The 20,743-nt window shown below is 35.0% G+C and overlaps 2 protein-coding genes across 21 annotated transcripts in view; one reads left to right on the forward strand and one right to left on the reverse strand.

Annotated features, from left to right (window-relative positions):
• Positions 1-20,743, forward strand: part of syt15 (synaptotagmin XV) — a 79,057-nt gene that overhangs the window by 47,847 nt on the left and 10,467 nt on the right. For 9 of the 16 annotated variants that reach the window (XM_073918689.1, XM_073918695.1, XM_073918696.1 and 6 more), the window contains 4 exons: positions 1,890-2,060; positions 4,832-4,943; positions 5,049-5,228; positions 7,331-7,595. In XM_073918689.1, coding sequence (XP_073774790.1) covers positions 1,890-2,060; positions 4,832-4,943; positions 5,049-5,228; positions 7,331-7,479 — 612 coding nt within the window. In that variant the 3' untranslated portion in view covers positions 7,480-7,595. Of the gene's footprint in view, positions 1-1,889; positions 2,061-4,831; positions 4,944-5,048; positions 5,229-7,330; positions 7,596-10,639; positions 15,961-20,743 lie in introns of those variants that run through there. The other 7 variants (XR_012388104.1, XR_012388105.1, XR_012388103.1 and 4 more) reach the window with 4 other exon arrangements.
• On the reverse strand, positions 7,591-19,725 carry si:dkey-21e13.3. 5 transcript variants are annotated; one of them, XR_012387457.1, is made up of 6 exons: positions 18,000-19,725; positions 17,804-17,908; positions 13,107-13,229; positions 12,744-12,869; positions 9,691-10,890; positions 7,591-8,203 (listed from the first exon to the last, which is right to left on the reverse strand). XR_012387457.1 is itself a non-coding variant. In NM_001328017.1 (5 exons), the coding sequence occupies exons 1-5, from the start codon at positions 18,043-18,045 to the stop codon at positions 10,415-10,417; spliced, it is 876 nt and encodes a 291-aa protein (NP_001314946.1). In that variant the 5' UTR covers positions 18,046-18,360; the 3' UTR covers positions 9,615-10,414. The 5 variants fall into 5 exon arrangements, 2 of the variants coding, with proteins under 2 accessions (XP_005156435.1, NP_001314946.1); XR_012387460.1 differs by having other exon boundaries at positions 7,591-11,506; positions 11,550-12,869; XR_012387458.1 differs by lacking the exon at positions 12,744-12,869 and having other exon boundaries at positions 18,000-18,339.

Here is a 20,743-nt window from a genome sequence, read left to right on the forward strand (position 1 = left end):
TTTCCCCCTCCATGTCTTTAAAATATGAAAATTTATTTTACCCCAGTTTATTCCATCAAGCTTCTGCACTACCCTGCTAATTCTGACGGGCGCGTGCATGTAAACGTTTTTTCATCTCTAATACTCTTAGCAACTCAATGAATGCTGAAGTCTATTTAACTGATTATATTTTAATTATATTATTATATTGCTGTAAAAGGAACCGTATAAAATGGAAAAAAAAAATCACATTAGGGGTTCAGCAAAAGTTTATCAGTAAGGGAAGAAACACTAGCTCTGCTTATACCCTATTACCTTTTTGTTTCAATGATTACAACAGAAAGTTGCCATAGATCCTTTCAATACAAAGCTTCTTTTGACTGGAATAATCTTCCTTCTTCTTTTAGATCAATTAAGTAATTTACTCTTGTCAAGACAAATTTCTTTTTTGGGAACAACTTGTAAATGTTATTAATTTTAGTTCCTATTTAAATGCTTATTATTTATTTGTGTATCAAATTGTTTGTACTTTTTGATTATATCTTCACCTTAGAATTATTAGGTTCTATCTGACATTTTTGTCAAGATTGGGTTATTCACATATTCTAATTAAATGTAATGACAACTTATTCATATTATAGGATGCTTTTTTTAATAAGTTGTTTACTTTTTATTTAAAAAACAAACAAATGCAACACACATACTATTTGCTATGGAATGCAAAAACTTTGAAGGTTAGTATTTCAAAATCATTCAGAACGCAGATAGAACTTTGTAATTCCAATTTTGCTTATAGGTTTAGATTGTGGGGTTCAGATGAAGTGTGCTGCTTGTTTGTTATTATGTGTTGTACTCTGATTGATTTATGTACTGTATCTCTTAGGGACCCCCTCGAAAATCTCAAGGGGCTATCTCATTTAATAAATCTAAATTCTAATTCAATTAAAAAAAAAAAAAAAACTTTACATACATTTTAGATTGATCAATGTTTTAAATTAAAGAGAGTTCAGAATCAATATTTGGTGGAATAACCATGATTTTCCATGTCAACTAAAACCATTTGTTATACAAGAAGCACCGGAACATTTCCCAGTGGCCTAACGGTCAATCTTGAATCTGGCCTGCCCAACCTGTCACCCCAACCCCACCAATATATACAGTTGAAGTCTGAATTATTAGCCCCTTAGATTTTTCTTTATATTTTCTAAATTACGTTTAACAAAGCAAGGACATTTTTACAGTATGTCTAATAATATTTTTTCTTCTGGGGAATATCTTATTTGTTTTATTTAGGCTAAAATAAAAGCAGTTGTTAATGTTTTTAAACACCATTTAAGGACAAAATTATTAGCCCCTTTTAACAATTTTTTTTAGATAGTCTACAGAACAAACCATAGTTATACAATAACTTGCCTAATTACCCTAACCTGCCTAGTTACTCTAATTAATCTAGTTAAGCCTTTAAATGTCGCTTTAAGCTGTATAGAAGTGTCTTGAAAAATATCTAGTCAAATATCATTTACTGTCATCATTGTAAAAATAAAATAAATCAGTTATTAGAAATGGGTTATTAAAACTATTATGTTTAGAAATGTGTTGAAAAAATCTCCCTCCGTTAAACAGAAATTGAAAAAAAAAAAAAAAAGGTGGGCTAATAATTCTGACTTCAACTGTAAATATTACATGAATTTGTTTGCTGCTCTAAATATAAATTTTTATAACCTTCAAAGAATAGTTTAAAAAGAACAGCATTCATTTAAAAAATAGAATTTTTTTAATATTACAAATAGTCAATTAAATCGATGGTTGCTGAATTATAACATACATTTCCTTCAAAATACTAAATAAAATAAAAATCTTGAACCCAAACATAGAAAAATGGAAAACCTGACTCCTGTGCTTTGTAACAGGTATCCAACAGCTGTGTTGACCAGTGCTCTCTGAATATGAGCTTGTTCACTGTGGACCATCAGAAGAAACACCATCTAATGGGCCAAATCTTGATTCCCCTCATATGTTCTGAGCTGAAGGAGGCGGCAGGCAAAGTGCAGTGGAGAGATCTGGACAATGAAAGCGATCAAGTATGATACTTTAATATTGAATATATAATTCACTCAAACATTGATTGTTTCGATAGCATACTCACCCAAAGTCTTTCCAAAAATGTATGACTTTTCAATCGGGGGAACACAAAGAAAGCTTTACATGCTGCACTTCAACCAGAGCTATAGTTGCTGTAATGCTTTTAACATGGCCATATCATCACAAATGTACCAAATTTATGTTGCTTGCTACTGATATTCTGTGAAAATGGCCTGTGTTTTTCTTGCCTTCATTAACTACAGGTTGGTCGATATGGAACATGATTGGATGGTAATTTTGTTCATCAAACTATACACTGTTTTCCATATTTTGTAATTCATGTTTTTATTTATTTATTTATTTTCTTCAATTTATTTATGCTTTTGAATTGCATTATAGAAGCTTGATCTTTTTCGAACAACTTTTACGCTTGAAAAGTGAGAAAAGGTGAGTTTTATTAACATTTTTAATAGTTTAAGTGATATATTGTCTGGGTTGGCATTGTATATTATGGCACAAAAACCTTGTAATAATCTGCCAGTACATTTCCTGTTATTATTTTCTTTATATTATTTCTTATATTATTTCTAACCACTCAAATCTCAAGAAAAGTCACTTTGTTAAACTGTAGAGTGGAATTTTCAATATCAAAAGTCGACAGAGCAAAGATCAACATCCCATAATGCAATTCACAATCGTAAATAAAAGGAAAAGCTTGTGAATCACAAAATACAGAAACTGTCTATGGCATGAATTGACTTCCACTAAAAGACAATCTTCATGAAAGTTCATTCTCTATTCCCTACATTAGTTTACTTAAAAGGGTGAATAAAAATGAGTGACTGTATCCAGACAATTAGTAATTTGCAGCAAATTAAAGCATTATTGTACATGTAAATACTGAACAATGAAGAATAAAAAAAAAAAATGATAGGATTCCTCTATGGATGCCATCTTGTGGTCACATGCAGAAATTCATTTAGTGCATGACTTTCACAGTGCATTGTAAATATGCTCTAAATGTCACGCATGTACTGGTTGTATGCTTGTTATCACCAAGCATAGTGGGAATGAATGAGAGTCCACCATGGCAAGGACACCTTTACAAATGGCTTTCTCCTTGAATAGTCCCCTATTAAATAACATAGTGGAAATTTCACACACTACTAGTGCTCACTGCCATTCAGCAATGACAAATTCAACTTTCCCGTGGTTTTAAAAAACCAGGGCTCATGCTTTTCACAAAAGAAAAAAAACTATTTAGGTTTTGAGATACTATTTAATCTGATTTTTGGACATTTTGGACAAAACAATGCTGTTCTGAACAAACTACAGTACATAGCCCCTTTCACACATACAGGCGTTTCCGGAAATTTTCTGTATAGAGATTATGTGTGAACCAAGCTTCAGCCTCACGCTCTCCCTTGTGAAACCAACATGAAAGTAACTGAAACTGCAATTCCTCAACTGGCCTTTAGGGGCTGGCTCCATAAACTCTAGATATTCACTGACTGCAATGCTAAATTGGCCAATTTTACAGCGAATAAAACATGTTTACAGCCTGCTACAAAAGATGGTTTTGGTGCATATAGCTAATATTACTCTTCATGACAACTATGAGGGGGTGAATTTTTGTAATAACTCATCCGTTTCGTTTTATTAAGTTATATTAAGTCTGCATAATTAAGGGCGTGGACAGCTTGGTCACCGTCATGTCACCTCAGCTGATTCCGGCTGATTAGCCGCTGAACATATACATCATATTTTTGTTTTGTTTTATGTGGCTTTACACAGTCAATTGCCTTTTGGAATTATTTCCTACAACTATCAGATTATATGGCATGCGGTGTGTGCACTTTACTGTGCTCACAAACCATTCAAGTGGACTCCATTTCCGAGGTGGGTGAAATTATATACTTATATACAATATCTGTATTTGTTTTATTTAAGATCATTTATCTTTTATATTTTTCTTTAGACCTGTAAAGCACTCCAGAATCTGACCGATTGATTAGCTGTAGGCTATAGAACAGTCATCTGAAACATTGTCATACAGTGTTATGCCTGGTTTTCATAATCAGCCTTGCATTTACTAACACAGAATATATCTGAAGTGTTTGAAAGTAATTTGTGCTTTCCTCCTTTAGAAAAATTTCATAAGAACAATGTTTAGTGGTTCAAAGTTTTTCAACAGTGTTTTTAAAAGACTAAACACTTTATTGATATAGTGTACAACCAAGCATGTGTTCAAAACACAAACGAGTCTCAGGTAATGAAATATTAAGTGTTCCTCCCAAAGAAAAGCTTGTCTAAGCAAAATGCTAGCAGGCGTCTATAGCTAAGCTCACCATCCGCCTCTTTGCCCTTTTTTGGTAACCCCCAGTTGGTGCGATGACGTGCGAACAATATGAAGATGGTTGGCCATGCCTACTTGTGGCTTAATTTGTGCTCTTCAAAAACCTATGGGTGACGTCACTATGTACATATATTTTACAGTCTCTGGTGTGAACAGGCCCTTTTTAAAAAAAATACTGGTAAATTCAATCTGGCAAATTTCTGGAATGAGCAGTGGTCTGCTATTACCAGTAAATTGCTGGACTTTTGCTTTGTAGTCATGTTTCCCACGTACATACTTTTCCAGAATATACAGTAATTTAATTATAAAGAGAATAAAAAAAATATACAGGTAGTCATTCTGGTAAATTTTATGGAATTTGACTGGTATTACAGTGTGAAAGGAGCTATTGTGTGCTTTTGTGTACTGTTACAGCCCCTGTCAAAAAATGGTGACATCCAAGTATCATTGAACTACAATCAGTCCCTACACCGCCTCACTGTGGTGGTTCTGCGTGCACGAGGATTGCAGTGTTGCAGTGAAGCAGGTGAGAAAACATAAAAAACAATGCAATAAAAGAGCGCAATAAAAAAACTATTCGGTAACCAAAACTCTTTGTGTCCTTTAAACTTCCATTTAACCCTGGTTCCAGCTGTATGTGCCAAGGTGTGTCTAAAGATACACACTCAGGTGGTGAGGAATAAATGGACCACTGTGGCCAAAGGAAACAGCCCATCGTTTAATGAGAAGCTTACCTTCAGACTCCTGCCCATGCAGCTGGACACAGCATGTCTGAGCCTACAGATCCAGCAGCCCAGCACTGAGAAGCCCGGTAACTATCAAACAGTTATTTCCATCAGCACAGGCCAACACTGTCCTGCTAGTGTTCATGCAGACTTCATATAATGCAAAAAAAAAGTATTATTTAAGTTGCACTTTATTTTTCAGTTTTACTATTTCTGTATAATTATATTTATTTATTTAAATAACAGTTCTGTCTGGTTCTGGAATCTGATTGGCTCATAGCCATGAGATATTCCCTTAATACCAGCATTCGTACAGCCTCCTCACCCTTGTGTATTACTCCGCCCACATAGAGTGACAGCAGATGAACAAACTCAATAAGTTTGACAAATATTGCTGCTGTTAGGCAACATAATGTACCTATGAGGCTTTTTAGGCGAGAATGCAGTTGTTCAGATTGCAGCTATGCAGTTCATTTATAAGAATAGTGACTATTTTAAATATTTTATAATTTAGGAGATACAGCACGTCGGCATCTATCAGCCTGCTGTCATACTGAGCAGAGCAAAGACAGTTGATGTTGTCCATCCACAAGATGGCAACAGGACCATGTAATAAGCCATTAGAGGAGAAAAACTAAATACAGCTGATCAAATCAATATTAAACACGTAAATGACATTCTAAGTCGATCTCTCTTCTTTGTATGATTTTGTGCTGTATTTATACCATATAATAGTCGTGTATTAGGTGTGAGATGGGACTCGCATATCAGGAATTTATGTATTTTGTATTAGCGACTCTTTGTATAACCATGAGTTTTTTAGTTGGCCATCTGCTTGTTTCTAATGAGTCTTCTGTTTTCTTTACTGCAGACTAGTAAAAAGAAAGAAAGAAGAAATGCCCGCATGTGTTTAGCGTTTTTCCTTATCGCAAACACATCAGTAATTTGGCAGTGTTTGTGTTGCTTTGGCTTTTTCGAGGTTAATTATTGTGATCTCCTGAGAAAATTGAGAAATCTCCGTAGACTGATGGCATTTCACGCCGTTCAGCCTTATAATCTTAAAATGTCAGCAAAATTAGTTTTGTCATCACTTAGACATTACGCCTTAGAATCATTCAAATACTAGTTCTAAGGTGACATTTGTGAAGTAGCAACAGTTTCTGCTGTTCTGATGTCAGCTGCAGATGTGAATGGCGGTAGAAAGTAGTTCCTCTCAAAAAAGGGCTTTTAGGCTCCTGTATGATTTAAAAAAAAAATACATACTCGATTATGTCTTTTAACTTTTGTATAAATGCAATATCACACTAAAAGCAGTGCGATATGGCTGTATATCATCACTGGTGGGACAAAAAGGTATCACCGCACGCACACCTCCCACCAGTGCTGATATAAAATCACATTGCACTGCTACTTCTGTGATATTGCTCATGTTTTATTATATTATATTATATTATATTATATTATATTATATTATACTATATTATATTATATTATATTATATCATGGGGTTAAAATATTACTAGGTTTATTATTAATAATTAAAACATTTATGAAAGTTTTATTTACTTTTGTTAAGTAAAAATAAATAAAATGTAGAATTTACATGACAAAAACTAATTCAGTTAGTTTCCAAAGCTACATCTCTAATGTTAATATGGTTTAAGGACTTTAAGAACTTTTACTGCACTAAATGAAATAAAATGTATAAAAATAAAATGCATTAAAAAGAAAAATATATAATTTTAATGTTAACAATATTTCAAATATATAAAAATATAACTTTATATATGAAAATCAAATATACTGTATTTATAAGCTAATTCAAAATATGAACTCAAATGTACACAATCAATAACATGTATCATAAATGATGTTAAAATAAACCTACTTGTACAGCATGTTTATTTTATGTCCTGTTGGCATTAGGCATGTTTATAATAATGTAAAATTAAGATCATAATTTTAATATTGGCTTTTTAAGGACACTGATAAATAAATTGTTCATTTTGTTCATCATTATTTTCAATAAATGTTTTTTTATTCGTGTTAACATACAATAATATGACAAATATTGTAATGTGTAGTTCAAAATGCTGTTTTGTTTACCAGTAATCTTAATTAGGCACCATTAAAACGTGTCACCTGTGTATGTGTACTCAGTGTCTCTCTGGTTTGTCTTTACTTGCAGTGTTGTTGGCGATTGTGGTCATTGGGCCGTTCATGTATGCGAGGGGCAGAGAGCTTGAACACTGGAACGACATGGTCAGCAAACCACAGGAGCTGGTCAGGCAATGGCACCCGCTGGGATCCGCTGACACAGTGCAGGGCCCTCAATGAACAACATCCGTCAAACCCAACGCCAAACACCCTCTTTGAAAGCAATGGTAGTGTTTTCTCGTCTTTAAGCTTTAAGTCAAGGCTGATGTTAGAAAACCAATTGGAATAAAAGAAAGTTAAAAGCAGAGGTTTATTGAAAGCATACATTTGCAAATGAGGTTAACTTGTAATACCAGTTTGCTCTTTAAAATCCCCTCATAACAGTTGATAATGAAGGTAAAAATACAGTCCACTTGTACAACAGGGTTCCCATCCTTTCTGACCAATGAATTTCCACTTCTGTTATCGTTGTTTGTGGTAATTGGATAAGGATTTTGCTTAAAATAACATTTGAATTCAGACTGATTTGCCATTATCCATCCATTTCCCAATCCTTTTGTCATATTTAGAGTCACAAAGACTGCTATTGAATAATTCGCTCCAATTTGTGAACTGGTGTTTATTGATTCATTGAAACGAGAATAGACTCATTAAAAAACTGGACATACAGTAATATTCAAATGTTTGAGGTCAGTTTGTTTTATATTGAGGAATTCAATTGTATAGCAAGATCACACTAAATTGAACAAGTGACAAATATATTATCAATTTTACAAAAAGATTTCATATAAAGGCTGTTTTTCAGCACAAATAATTCATAAGATTATTTTAAATTGTTGCTTTTTTTAACCAATATTTGCAGCCTTGCTGTACATACAGTTGAAGTCAGAATTATTAGCCCAGCCTGTATATTTCCCCCCCATATCTGTTTAACAGAGAAAATAATTTTTCAACACATTTTTTAACATAATAGTTTTAATGATCAATTTCTAATAACTGATTTCTTTTATCTTTGCCATGATGACAGCAGTACTTACAACACAGACTTTACATTGGTGGGCCGCCCAGGTGTATTAACGGCTGTCCAAGTATATTTAGTGACATCTATACTGTTATTATTATCCTTCTACACTATTTTGTATCTGCCTAATATTTTCTATCTGCCTAATATAACCAAACATTCGCGATTATGTATTGGAAAATTCTCTTTCGTTTACCCATTTTGTTCTGTGCGCACGTGAACTGTCAGCACTCCCGCACTGCAGACCTAGAAGTGTGCCTTTTTGGCACTTAAAAATTTGTTCGGCCGGGTTACCTAAAAAGCCCAAAATGGCTTTTGCTTTCTAAGTCGTTCTCCTAAGTCATGTTTCTTAAGTTGTTTATTAATTGTATGCATTTTTGCATTAAAGCTTACTTTTGCTTGGCTTTGCAGCTGTCAGCGTGCGAAACATTCAATAACGGATTCTTTAATATAAACCACTCAGAATAACATTGCTATTTACTCAAAGAGGACAAAATGACTGGTCTAAACTGGCTGCAAAATATACCTACACCATTAGTAATGGTTATTCAACGCATTTGCCTTATTTAAATCTACACATTTTAATCTTATAATTAAGATCATTTTTAGAGATATTGTCTGTTTTTATTCCTTTTTCTGTCATTTATTTCTCATTTGCTATATATTTTATTAATTTGATGATGACATTAGTCTATATTACATAGGCTATTTTACATACATATCAAGTTTGCTTTGAACTTGAAAGAAAGAATAGCAGATTTTCCCTGTCAGTGGGTGCACATGGCTCCTGTATAGCATTAGAGAAAGAAACAATTGATGTCTTTTTTACTTTAACCCATTGAAAATAAACAGTGTAGAACATTGTCATAATAAATACAGTTATTGTTAAAAATTTAATTATGTTTTGATTGTCACATATAGTTAACTATTTATGTGATGTGGGTTAATGGTGTGTTTCAATCCGGACACCACCTCAAGTATGTTTCAAATCTATGGGAAGCACTGTGACAGTACGTAATACTTTACTGCATTTTTTAAAAGATACTAGTTCTCTGATTAAGTGACATTTAAAGACTTAATTAGGCTAATTAGGCAAGTTAGGGTAATTAGGCAAGTCATTGTGTAACAGTGATCTGTTCTGTAAACATTTTTAAAAAATCACTTGAGGGAGTCCATAATAATGACCTTAAAATAGTTTAAAAAAAATTTAAAACTGCTTTTACTCTAGCCAAAATAAAACATATAAGACTTTCTTCACATAACAAAATTTAAAAGAAATACTGTGAAAATTTCCTTGCTCTGTTAAACATCATTTGGGAAAGAAATGTACAGGAGGGCTAACAATTTTGACTTCAACTGTATATTAGAACTATTTTTTAATATGAACAACCCTAAACATTTGAACAGGGAAATCTAGTAACTTCAAGTCCACTTGTTTCCATGTCTGTTGGAACCCTGTATAGTGTGAAATCACTGGGCCTACTTGCGTAAAATATGGGTATAGGCCACTTGAGCAGAGGTTTTCTATATGGTTATGAATGGACTTTATTATTTGCTGTGCTCATCCAATTTGAAACCCAGTTATACTGGTTAGTACCACTGATTCATTTGCTAATCTGCCTTCACCTATACCCGAAGACTGTAAACATACAGTAAGTCAAAACTGACATCTGTAAATCCATTTCCCTTGGTGCATTTTGCAACACAGTTGCATATTGTGACCTGGGTGAGTGTAGCTGCTCTGACCCTGAACATTGGGTCTGGATAATCCACTACTGTAAGGCCTCTTATGGACTAATCAGAGAGTTCAGAAAGGCTAGCAGATTGCAGCTCGGCGTCCACCTGTTCTCGTGTTCTGTGCACAGCCAGCACAGATCTCTAAGTCTCAAACTGCCTGAACACAACATGTCTTGTGACCTGTATTTTGATCGGTATCCTCAGCGATAGCAGTTATACTGTATGTCTTTCAGATCCATTTTCTGACATAAATGGCTGAAATGAGCTCCTTAAATGTCGGGACGTGGTTTACACCAGATCACCCGCTTAGGCCACCTCAAACATTCATTAATAGCATTAGTCCAAGACAATTAAGCTTCACAGGAGGGTATGAAGCACTGCTGCCCTCAGATTCCTGTTTCTCGGGATGTTCTTCACCGAACATTTGATAACTTTATACAATTTTGGGCAACTGCTTAGATTGGAAAAGTTTGATAAGCGGTGTCCATTCTGGTGGCCGTTGTTTGCGCCCCACAGCATTGTGGAGCATCTTTGAAGCACTTCCACTGCCACAGAGTATTGACCGTTGGTCCACTGTTTCAGCCTGACCACAGTCACTGCCGAAGAGAAGCCGAAAGAATACCGCGAGGTGCCGCGAAACACATGCTCTCCCTCTCCGAAATGAGCCCCTTCCTCCCAGGAGAGCATAGAGCCATCCTCTTCGCCCATGTCGGCCAGGTTGCATAAGGCCAGAAGGCAAGAGCTCCGCAGTGCTTCATTGTTACTGTGTTGGAGAAGAACCGACACCAGTCGTGGGACAGCTCCAAGCCTCAGGAAGCGCTCCTGCTGCAAGTCTGGCAAGACAATAATTACTCTTACATCCAAAATTGCAGAGTCAAAATGCAGATTTCTAAACTCTACTGATGGGTGCCTTAGCTAGCTAAAGCCTTGTGTGTCAAAATGTGTTTACAGTTCTTAGATCACAAGTGGTCTGCTGAGATGCATTAGTGTTTACTAATTTAAGGCATTAAGTTAACTCCAAAAAGGATCCAATCCACATGTCTGATTATAATTTAAGCATTTTGGTACAAGGCAGCAATGTATGAATGAACATTTCGAGCCTGAAAGTGGAGAGTAAGTGGTATTTTTCAATCATATGTCAAAGCAAAGTATTTTTAACTACAGTATATGGTTGACAAAACAGTTTAGACCTTGTTTGCTCATGTATTTAGCAAAGCCCACTTGGGATCGGACTGAAAAAATGCATTTTAATATCAATCATAAATGGGGCTCATACTTCATCTTAGACTCCTAACAATCAAATGAATGATCATGATCTTAAAGGGATACTCAAACCAAGAATAAATTCTGTTATCATCCCAGAACTCCAAACCAGTATACATTTTGTTCTTCTGCAAAACACAAAATAGCTAATTTTGGGAACCAATCAACATGGGAATCTCTTCGCTTCTGAAAATTAACCAGGGTTTTATTATAGTAAAAATCTAGTAACCATGTTTTTTGGCATATTCATTGCCATTTGTGGTCACACTTTATTTTGATGGTCTAGTGGTTTAATTTAGGTCGCATTGCATCTACATACCACCTAATTAGATTATAAGTAGACTGTTAAGTTAGGGTTATGGTTAGTGTAAGTTGACATGTACATGTGCAAAGTTTCTTACTGTCAGTTAAATGTCTGTTGAAGGAGCAGGATCAACAGATATTAAGCAGACAGTCTACTAGTACTCAAATGGACCATCAAAATAAAGTGTTAGCCCAGTTGTTTAACCACATTATTACTAGAAATGGCACAGTTAAATGGCTAGAGTAGCAAAACCATGGTTTAATTGTGGTTATCATGGTTTAACAACAATAACCAGGGGTAGTTTTCATAAGAGCTTGACTTGAATGAAAAACAAAGACATGACTCAAAATCTCAAAAATTGATTTGGAAATGACAGGAGAAAACAATGCTAGTATCCCTTTAAAAACCTAATCATAATTTCTCTTAGTATTCTCTAAAAACAGAAGCTGCAGTAAAAGATCTGAGGTTATTTTACTCAGAATTCTGCCATTAAATATTTTACAGTTTGTGACATTAATTATTCCCGGCCAGTATTCAGAGGCAGCCCTTTTTCACTCTATATCTCATCTCTCTAGATAAAGCAAACTGTTCCAATAAATGAAAAACAAATACAAGTAACAAAATGCTCATCTGGACTGCATTATCTTAGATACGAGTCTTTCTAAAGCAGTTAATCTCAACCCTTTTTGACTTCAAGGCTCCTCATTATCCTCAACATTATCTGCCTTTCAATTTCTGCAGTACCGAATATATTATATTTTACAGCTTGGCCTAATTATAAACAGATAAGAATTCAGTACATTTTTTGTTGTAGTTTTAGCTTATTTTAATACTTGATTTGTCTCATTTGAAATATCCCCCTTGGAGGTTTGTGGTTAGGAAGTCTGCTCTGAAGCTGAAATCTTAAAATCACTTCTCATACAGATGAATTCAGATCAACTAGGGGTAATAGTAGCAGTATCTACTCAATTATTTACCATCTAAATCCTTAATCACTGGCTTGAAACTGATATCTCTTACATACAAGCATGTCTTTGAGCTCCTGTCTTTTATATTTACATCAGATCTCTTTTAAGACCTGTGGTTAGAAGAAATGGGCAATGGTTCAGGTCCACTCACTGCTGTCATAGCAGATCCTGGCGATGGCCTGGCTAACATGAAGAAGGAGGTCCTGGTCTTGGCTTAGCAGTAAAGTCACAAGGGCAGACACAATGCCAGTGTCAAAGCACTGATCTCTCACAGGAGCTAAAGACAGATGGAATTATAGAATAATCAATATAGTCTCTATAAACGTATGGTTTAATTGACAAAAAGCTTAACAAAAGCTGCCATTACATTCAATCCTACCAACAACCTGAGAGCGAAGTGTTGCTAATAGTAGGTTCTTATAAATGCACCACCCTTGAGGTTTGGTTACGTTAACTATAAGGCTACACCACTCAATGCATACGTTATAATCATTGATAAAACATTTGTTTTTACCATCTCTGGCCAGTTCAGCGACCAGTCTTGCTGTGTGAGTGGTGAGTGTGCTCTTTCTTCTTAAAATCTGAGCCAGAACTGGGAGAATCCCACTTTCCACCACTTGCTCAGAAATACCGTTTTCTAGGACAGACAAAAACAATACATATCATTATAAGATAAACTACCATTCTATATTTTGGTCACACTTTACAATAAGGTTTATTAGTTAATGTTAATTAATGCATTTACTAACATGAACAAACAATGAACAATACATTTACTACTGCATTTTTAACGTTAGTTAATGAAAATACAGTAGGTCATTGTTAGTTCATGTTAAGTCATGGTGCATTAACTAATGTTAACAAGCATGGACTTGGATGTTAATAATACATTAGTAAATGTTCAATTATGATTAATAAATGCTGTACATGTGTTGTTCATGATTAGTTAATGTTAGTAAATGCATTAACTAATAACCTTATTGTAAAGTGTTGGCTATATTTTAATATATATGAAATGTAGTTTGTTTTTTGTGATGGCAAAGTTGCATTTTCAGCAGCCATTGTCCAGTTTTCAGTCATATTTAGTGCTTTTACTCCCTTTTTTCCACATCTACGTTCCTTTTTAATCAGTTTAAGGAATAATTGACACAAAACTGACAATTCTGTCATTATTTACTCAGCCTTTACTTATTCCAAACATGTTTGTCTTCCTTTCTTTCTTCCATTGACAGGGTTTCTGCAGATTTTACAAACTTCAAAGGCTTTGTAAGACATTTTTAAGAACAATATCAGGGAAATTTTAGACTTGTACAGTGCTAAATGCTAAGGATTTATTTTCGAATATCTCAGTTGAAAAAAATTTTCACTTGCCCTATCAAAAAAGGATTATACTTTAGTACATTAGTACATTTAATAATACAATAATAACAACGTAATAATTAAAATATAGGTCAGGTCAGTAGTCATAAATAAATGGAGAACTTTTAAACAAATGTTACTGTAAGAAAATAATTAAATGCTATTTTTAGATAAAACCTTTTATTGAGATTGGGATTGTTGGTGATTGTATACGTGTTAATGGCCAGATTGGGTAGCTATACATGGAAAAAGGAAAATTAAGACCCGTTAAAAAAGATTTAAGACCTACAGCACAATATTTCAGTAATTTAAGACTTTTTAAGGCCTAAAATTTAAGGAAACCCTGCAGATACCCTGATTTAACACAGATTGATATTTTGAGAAAAGTCTAAAAACCTGTTACGCATCGACTTCCATAAAGGAAAAACAAATACTATGGAAGTCAATGGCTACAGTGTTTTCAGCTTTCTTCAAAATATCTTCTTTAGCATTTAACAGAAGAAAGAAGCTTAGAAAGGTTTGGTACAACTTGAGGGAAAGTAAATAGTGAGTAAATAAACATTTTTGGGTGAAGTATTCCTTTAAAGCAGAGATGCCCAAACAAAGCTGCCATGGTATCCTTTGATTTGGCCCGTCAGAGGGTTAAATGATTGGGATGAGTTGGAGAATGCCTTTAACAGAGATTCTCATTTCTATTTTAATGTAACCTTTAGTTTGTTTTATTGTTGGGCTACAAACTGAAATTAAATGTTTCAATTAAATGTTGTAAATTAATCAGATAAAAAAAATACACAACGAATAGGGGACAAAGCAGAAGACATCAGCATGCAAATCAAGGCAAAGGCAGGTTCAGTATGACTAGTGTATTTGGCATTGAACTTCATTGCTTGGATTAAAAAAAAAGGTTTTATTGTAATAAGCTAGTTAAAATAATATTCCTTTTTTTTTTTTTAAATTAGAACACATTAGTAAATGCGGTTTAAGTAATTAAGGGTTCAAGTATGTAGTTCTGAAACCCTATTGTCTTTGTTAGGATTTTAATTATTATTGTTATTATTATTCAGCCATAATGCAGAACAGGCAAACCAAACCGTAAGGCATAGAGACATAAAATTTGGTCAGATAGTCCACACAAAACCAAAGTTGTAATAATCTCTGGACTGAGTAGATCAATAATTATTGAAAGAAGTTGAACTTTTTACTTTTAATAGCTGTAACAGGCTCATTTACAAGTCTGTTAATACAAAAGGAAAACGCAAAACTTGACAAAATCTGGTGTGCATATTTGACATATGACTGTAAACAAGCATGCAAAATTTCATAGAGATCGGACAATAGATCGGGCAATCAGACAATTTTGTGGAGATTGGACAATATTTACTTGGTATATTTAGACAATGGTACTGTAACAGCTGAAAAAAGACTTAAAACATGCTAAATGACTAAAAATGCAGTAAATATACTTCATTTACACTTTTTCACAAAGCCACTTATTCTGCATATCGTATGATAGGGCTGCTCATACTGAACAGTTGACACTAAAATCACTGCTGTCACTCAAACTGTTCATTTAGGATTCTTCAATATATGCTAAATATATTTTTGCTAACTAGTCCCTGTTGCTTTGGTCAATTGCCACAAAACCAGTGTTGTAAGAATCACTTGACTGAGTAGATCAATAATTACTGAAAAAAAATGTTTTACTTTGCACTTTGGATAGCTGTAACAGGCTCGTTTACGAAAGGAGTGTGCATTATGGATCTGCATGCCAATCAACATGAAAAGAAAAATCAAAACCTCAAAAAACTTGTTGTACTCCTGTGACATGATTGTAAACAAGTGTGCGAATTTTTGTAGAGATCGCACAATAGGTGGTGCTATAACCGTAGAGAAGGTCTCAAAACAGTAGTTTCAGTGTGCCTTTATGCATATTTTAGTGGTTCAATTACCATTTTAGCTGCTAGATGGCAGCACAAGAACATTTATAGCTGCTGTCTGCTTTTCACAGTAAAATAAAAAAAAAACTGCAAAAAAAAAAACATGCTGATTTTTACACAACTTTTCACAAATACACTTGATCTACATAACATTTGGTAGATTTGACCTTTCTGGGCAGCTTTTTCAAAAGATATCTGCTGTCAATCAAACAGTATATTAAATAATTTATATTACACTACTAATATACATTCTTACAATCTCTTGATATAATAGTTTAATTATTACATTTTTTGTCTGTGTGTTAACCAGAGGTGTATAAAGTTCTAGAGACGCAGACATAAGTAAAAGTACAAGTGCTCTATCAAAAAGTGACTTGAGTAGAAGTTGAAATGCTCTTAAAGCACCATTCTTAAGTGGACGTACTAAGGTATTCAACATTTTTTGTACTTAAGTATTGCAAGTAGTTTATTTTAAAATTTATTACTCAAGTACTGAAAGTAAAAGTAAAAGTATTGTGTTCTATATTTATTAAAGAAAGCAGTCAAAAAACATCATATTGTTTTGTTTATTTTTAGTATCTTTTTTGGGGCACATGATAAAGCAGAATGAAAAGAAACATGGCTTACGATACTGTTTTTCTCTCGCACTTAAACCACAGATCTGACAGAGTATAACAGCTTTAACACACGCCTTCAGAGTTGTGTCACAAAAACACTCCATAATCCATTCAAAACGCTATTGGAACCCATTTTCGGATCGGAAATTACCGGTTGTTATTGCTGTAAATGGAAGTTCTAAACATTCTACCGGAAGACGCTGGTCACTATGGCGTCCTCCATGCAGTAGCCAAGAAAATGCTTGCAGCTTTAATCATTTCTATGTATTTATAAATTTTACGAAATAAATGAGGAAATTACCCATGGCAACTTTAATGTAATACAGCTTGCTATATTTACTTTATTCACCACAGCTCTCAATCAAACTTGGATTTTGGCCCTTCATAAGAAAAAGTTTGAGCACCACTGCTTTAAAACATCATTGATGAATAAAACCATTCAATTGAATTGTACTGTTATAGTGCATAACACTCAAAACTATCTAGTTGCTTGTGTACAAGTGAGTAGTCTTGCTAATCGTTCCTGTCACTCAGTGCCTCTCATAGAGACAAATGCGGATTAGAGCGTCTCTGTATTCAAATTCACAGGCGTTGCGTATGCTTCAAATAGTCATCCTTGTTGAAGTATTAATTATGGTTTGTCACTTGTGCCCAGACCATTTGTGAAATGTAAGGGATAATGCAGCGTAAGCTGGTCATTATCACAAAATAAACCTGACAAGGTCGTGAATCATCTCGGTGCATAATCAAGATGTACATTATCCTGGTTTTTAGCATTGATTAAGGTTTAAATGATATGAAAATATGGGCAGAAAGTGAATGTAGAGTGGTAGGAGAGACACGAAAAGAGCATCGCTTTTAACAAAACAGTTATTATGCAAAAACATTTGCCTGTTAAGTGTTGCAACTGACCAATCACAGTTGAGCAGTTCATAGAGATGCATAATAACTTACGATAGTAGCCTGAGTGATGACTAAAGCCAAAGTGTAATTGCAATATGCACTAAGTAGCTTTCAGAACTCACACACCGTGCTGCCACATTCTGCATCTAACTAGTTCAAACAAGCTCATGGTAACCCAACTACTATCTTTTAAAGAAACCATTGCATAACATTATCAAATGTCACAAAATGGCCTAGTTTTTCATAAACAAGTAATGGCATGGACTCACTTCTTAAGCATTTTAGATTTATACCAATACCTCACATTCAGTCACAAATATTTGACACCCCATCTAAATCTAAAAAAAAAACTTTATATAAACAAATATTTGATATAAAACTATACTGATACTCACTTCTTTCTATGGCAACATTCAACACTGCATCCAAATATGGCTTCAGCTCGTCCTCGACAAGTTCTGTGCTCACACTTATGGCCTCAATTGCAGCACTTAACGAATCTGAGAAAAAAAACAACAATGTACATTATTTTAAATTTAGTCTCTCGTCTTTCTTCATGCTTTAGTCTAGGTTAGCTGTTACTGTACTTACCTTTAGGCGCACTGGGCAATGGACGACTGGCCCCCATTTTGTCCATATGTTTGTGTAAGTTTGCAGTGACCTGTTTAGCACGGCTCGTGTCCCAGATTACCACGGCAGTCTAGACGTCGTTTTTCTTCTAATATCTCACACAACTCCATCTCTTGATTTGTACTCGTATGCGTTTCTGCAATCTTATCCGTTTTTGTGTCCTCCACTTCTTCCCACTCTTGTCTTATCTGTACATACATGTATGTTTGCAACACAAACTCCTCCCTCCCTCCCTCACTCTTTTATTTTCTTCTTCTCAATCCCTGACTCTCCACCACCTGCTCCGATTCAGACCTGCACTAATGCAGTCTAAATCCTCAGTCCAACGAAAGCCACAGTGGACAGGCCGCCTTTAGGTGACACCGTGAACTGCAGCAAGCCAACATTATACATCTCCTAGAGGGAGAGTGCAACAAACAAACAGACAAACAATATCATTGGCTCAGCTACAGATCTGACTCCATAGTGAGGATTTTCCCTGCACGCCCGCCAGGGATTCAGAAAAGCTGCTTTGTGGGGGAAATCTTTTGTGAAAATACAAAGGATTGCAAAGCAATTGAACTGAGTGTAACTAAAACCAAAACAATTAGCTATTATTTATATTTGCCATGGTGTGTAAATTAGATCCATAACAACTAAAACTACTTCTGTCTTATGTTCTGCTGAAGTCTTCAGAATACATAGCGTGTTGTTATGTGGTTACTTTTGTGATCATGTCAAAAATATCCATATTGGACATAAACTCACCGACCAACTCATTAGGTACTGCTTGTTATTACAAATTTCTAAACCAGCTATTTACATGGCAGAAACTCAATGCATTTAGGCATGTAGATATGGTCAAGACGATCTGCTGCAGTTCAAACCCAGCATCAGAATGGGCAAGAAATGTGATTTAAGTGACTTTGAACATGGCATGGTTGTTGGTGCCAGATGGGCTGGTCTGAGTATTTCAGAAACTGCTGATAGACAGGGATTTTCAAGCACAACCATCTGTAGGGTTTACAGAAAATGGTCCAAAAAAAAAGAAAATATCCAGTGAGTGGCAGGTCTGTGGGTACAAATGGTGTTGATGCTTGATGTCAGAGGAGAATGGCCAGACTCCAGCTGATAGAAAGAAACCACTCTTTACAACCGAAGTATGCAGAAGAGCATCTCTGAACACACAACATGTCCAACCTTGAGGCGGATGGGCTACAGCAGCAGAAGATCACATTAGGTGCCACTCTTGCCATCTAAGAACAAGAAACTAAATCTACAATTCACACAGGCTCACCAAAACTGAACAAAAGAAGATTGGAAAAATGTTGCCAGGTTGAGTCTCAATTTTTGCTGTGACATTCGGATGGTAGGGTCAGAATTTGGCATCAACAACATAAGCATCGATACATCCTGCCTTGTATCAATGGTTCAGGCTGGTGGTGCTGGTGTAATGGTGTGGGGGATATTTTCTTGGCACACTTTTGGCCCATTAGGACTAATTGAGCATTGTGTTTACACCACAGCCTACCTGAGTATTGTTGCTGACCATGTCCATCCACTTATGACCACAGTGTACCCATCTTCTGATGGCTACTTCCGTCAGGATAACGTGCCATGTTATAAAGTACGAATCATCTCAAACTGGTTTATTGAACATGACAATGATTTCACTGTGCTCAAATGGCTTCCACAGTCATCAGAACTCAATTCAATAAAGCACCTTTGGAATGTGGTGGAACGAGAGATTCACACCATGGCTGTGCAGCTGACAAATCTGCAGCAACTGCATGATGCTATCATGTCAATATGGACCAAAATCTCTTAGGATTATTTCCAGCATCTTGTTAAATCTATGACACGAAGCATTAAAGGTGCACCTAGTTAGATGTACCTAATAAAGTAGCAGGTGTATGTATATGAATAGATGCTCACTAAACCACTCCAGAAAAACACTAGATATGCTTCCATCCACCTATATTTATGCACGTTTCGCAATATCTGAAATGCTGTTTTGGCTTAAATCCTACAGCCAATGTTTGTCATCTAAGTGGTTCGGTACTATTACCTCACAGAATAGTCTTGAGCGACTGCGCTCCCAAAAAGTGGTCTCATGGCTCTAACAGTCATCTCATCAAGGGCGTAAAATTGTTATGGACGGAGGGGACGTGTCTCCACCAATATCCACCACTTACTGAAATGTTCCTACTGTACCAATAATTTAACAGACTTCAAAATTAAAAAATGCTCCACTAACCCTTAGTAAACTACATGTGCACAAAGTCAATTCACTACAAGTTCAGTCATACGATTAACCAAAATTGTGCAATAAATCAAAATTTGGTTTTGATTTTGGCCTCCATGATTATGAAAAACAATAGGGATATAAGTTCAATTGTGTCCCACATCTCTAAATTTCTCTACATTGATACCTCCTCAAAGCCCAACTGCATTAAAATCATGTAAACTGACTTTTTCCAGCATGGGACGTGGTTGTTATTTGTATTATTAAGTGTTTATTTTATATTATTGAGTACTTTATTCATGTTTTTAAAAAGCGCAAAAAAGAATTTGTGCTGTTCAATGCATGTGCTCCAGGGATGAAGGCCTATGTTCCCACTTAAGGCAAGAGCTAATCTACGCCCTTGCATCTCATTCATTGTATTTGGTCTTCATCTTCTGAGGTGCAAGTAATTATATAAGAAAAAGGCCCACAATAGCTTCTC

The sequence above is a fragment of the Danio rerio genome, chromosome 12, assembly GCF_049306965.1.
Source record: "Danio rerio strain Tuebingen ecotype United States chromosome 12, GRCz12tu, whole genome shotgun sequence".
NCBI classification, from domain to species: domain Eukaryota; kingdom Metazoa; phylum Chordata; class Actinopteri; order Cypriniformes; family Danionidae; genus Danio; species Danio rerio.

Coding starts and splice junctions, on each gene's coding strand:
- si:dkey-21e13.3 (NM_001328017.1), bottom strand. CDS start 18,045: ATGGACAAAATGGGGGCCAGTCGTCCATTGCCCAGTGCGCCTAAAG. Junction 17,909..17,999: donor ATTGCCCAGTGCGCCTAAAG/GTAAGTACAGTA, acceptor TTTTTTTCTCAG/ATTCGTTAAGTGCTGCAATT. Junction 12,870..13,106: donor CGCTGAACTGGCCAGAGATG/GTAAAAACAAAT, acceptor ATCTGTCTTTAG/CTCCTGTGAGAGATCAGTGC.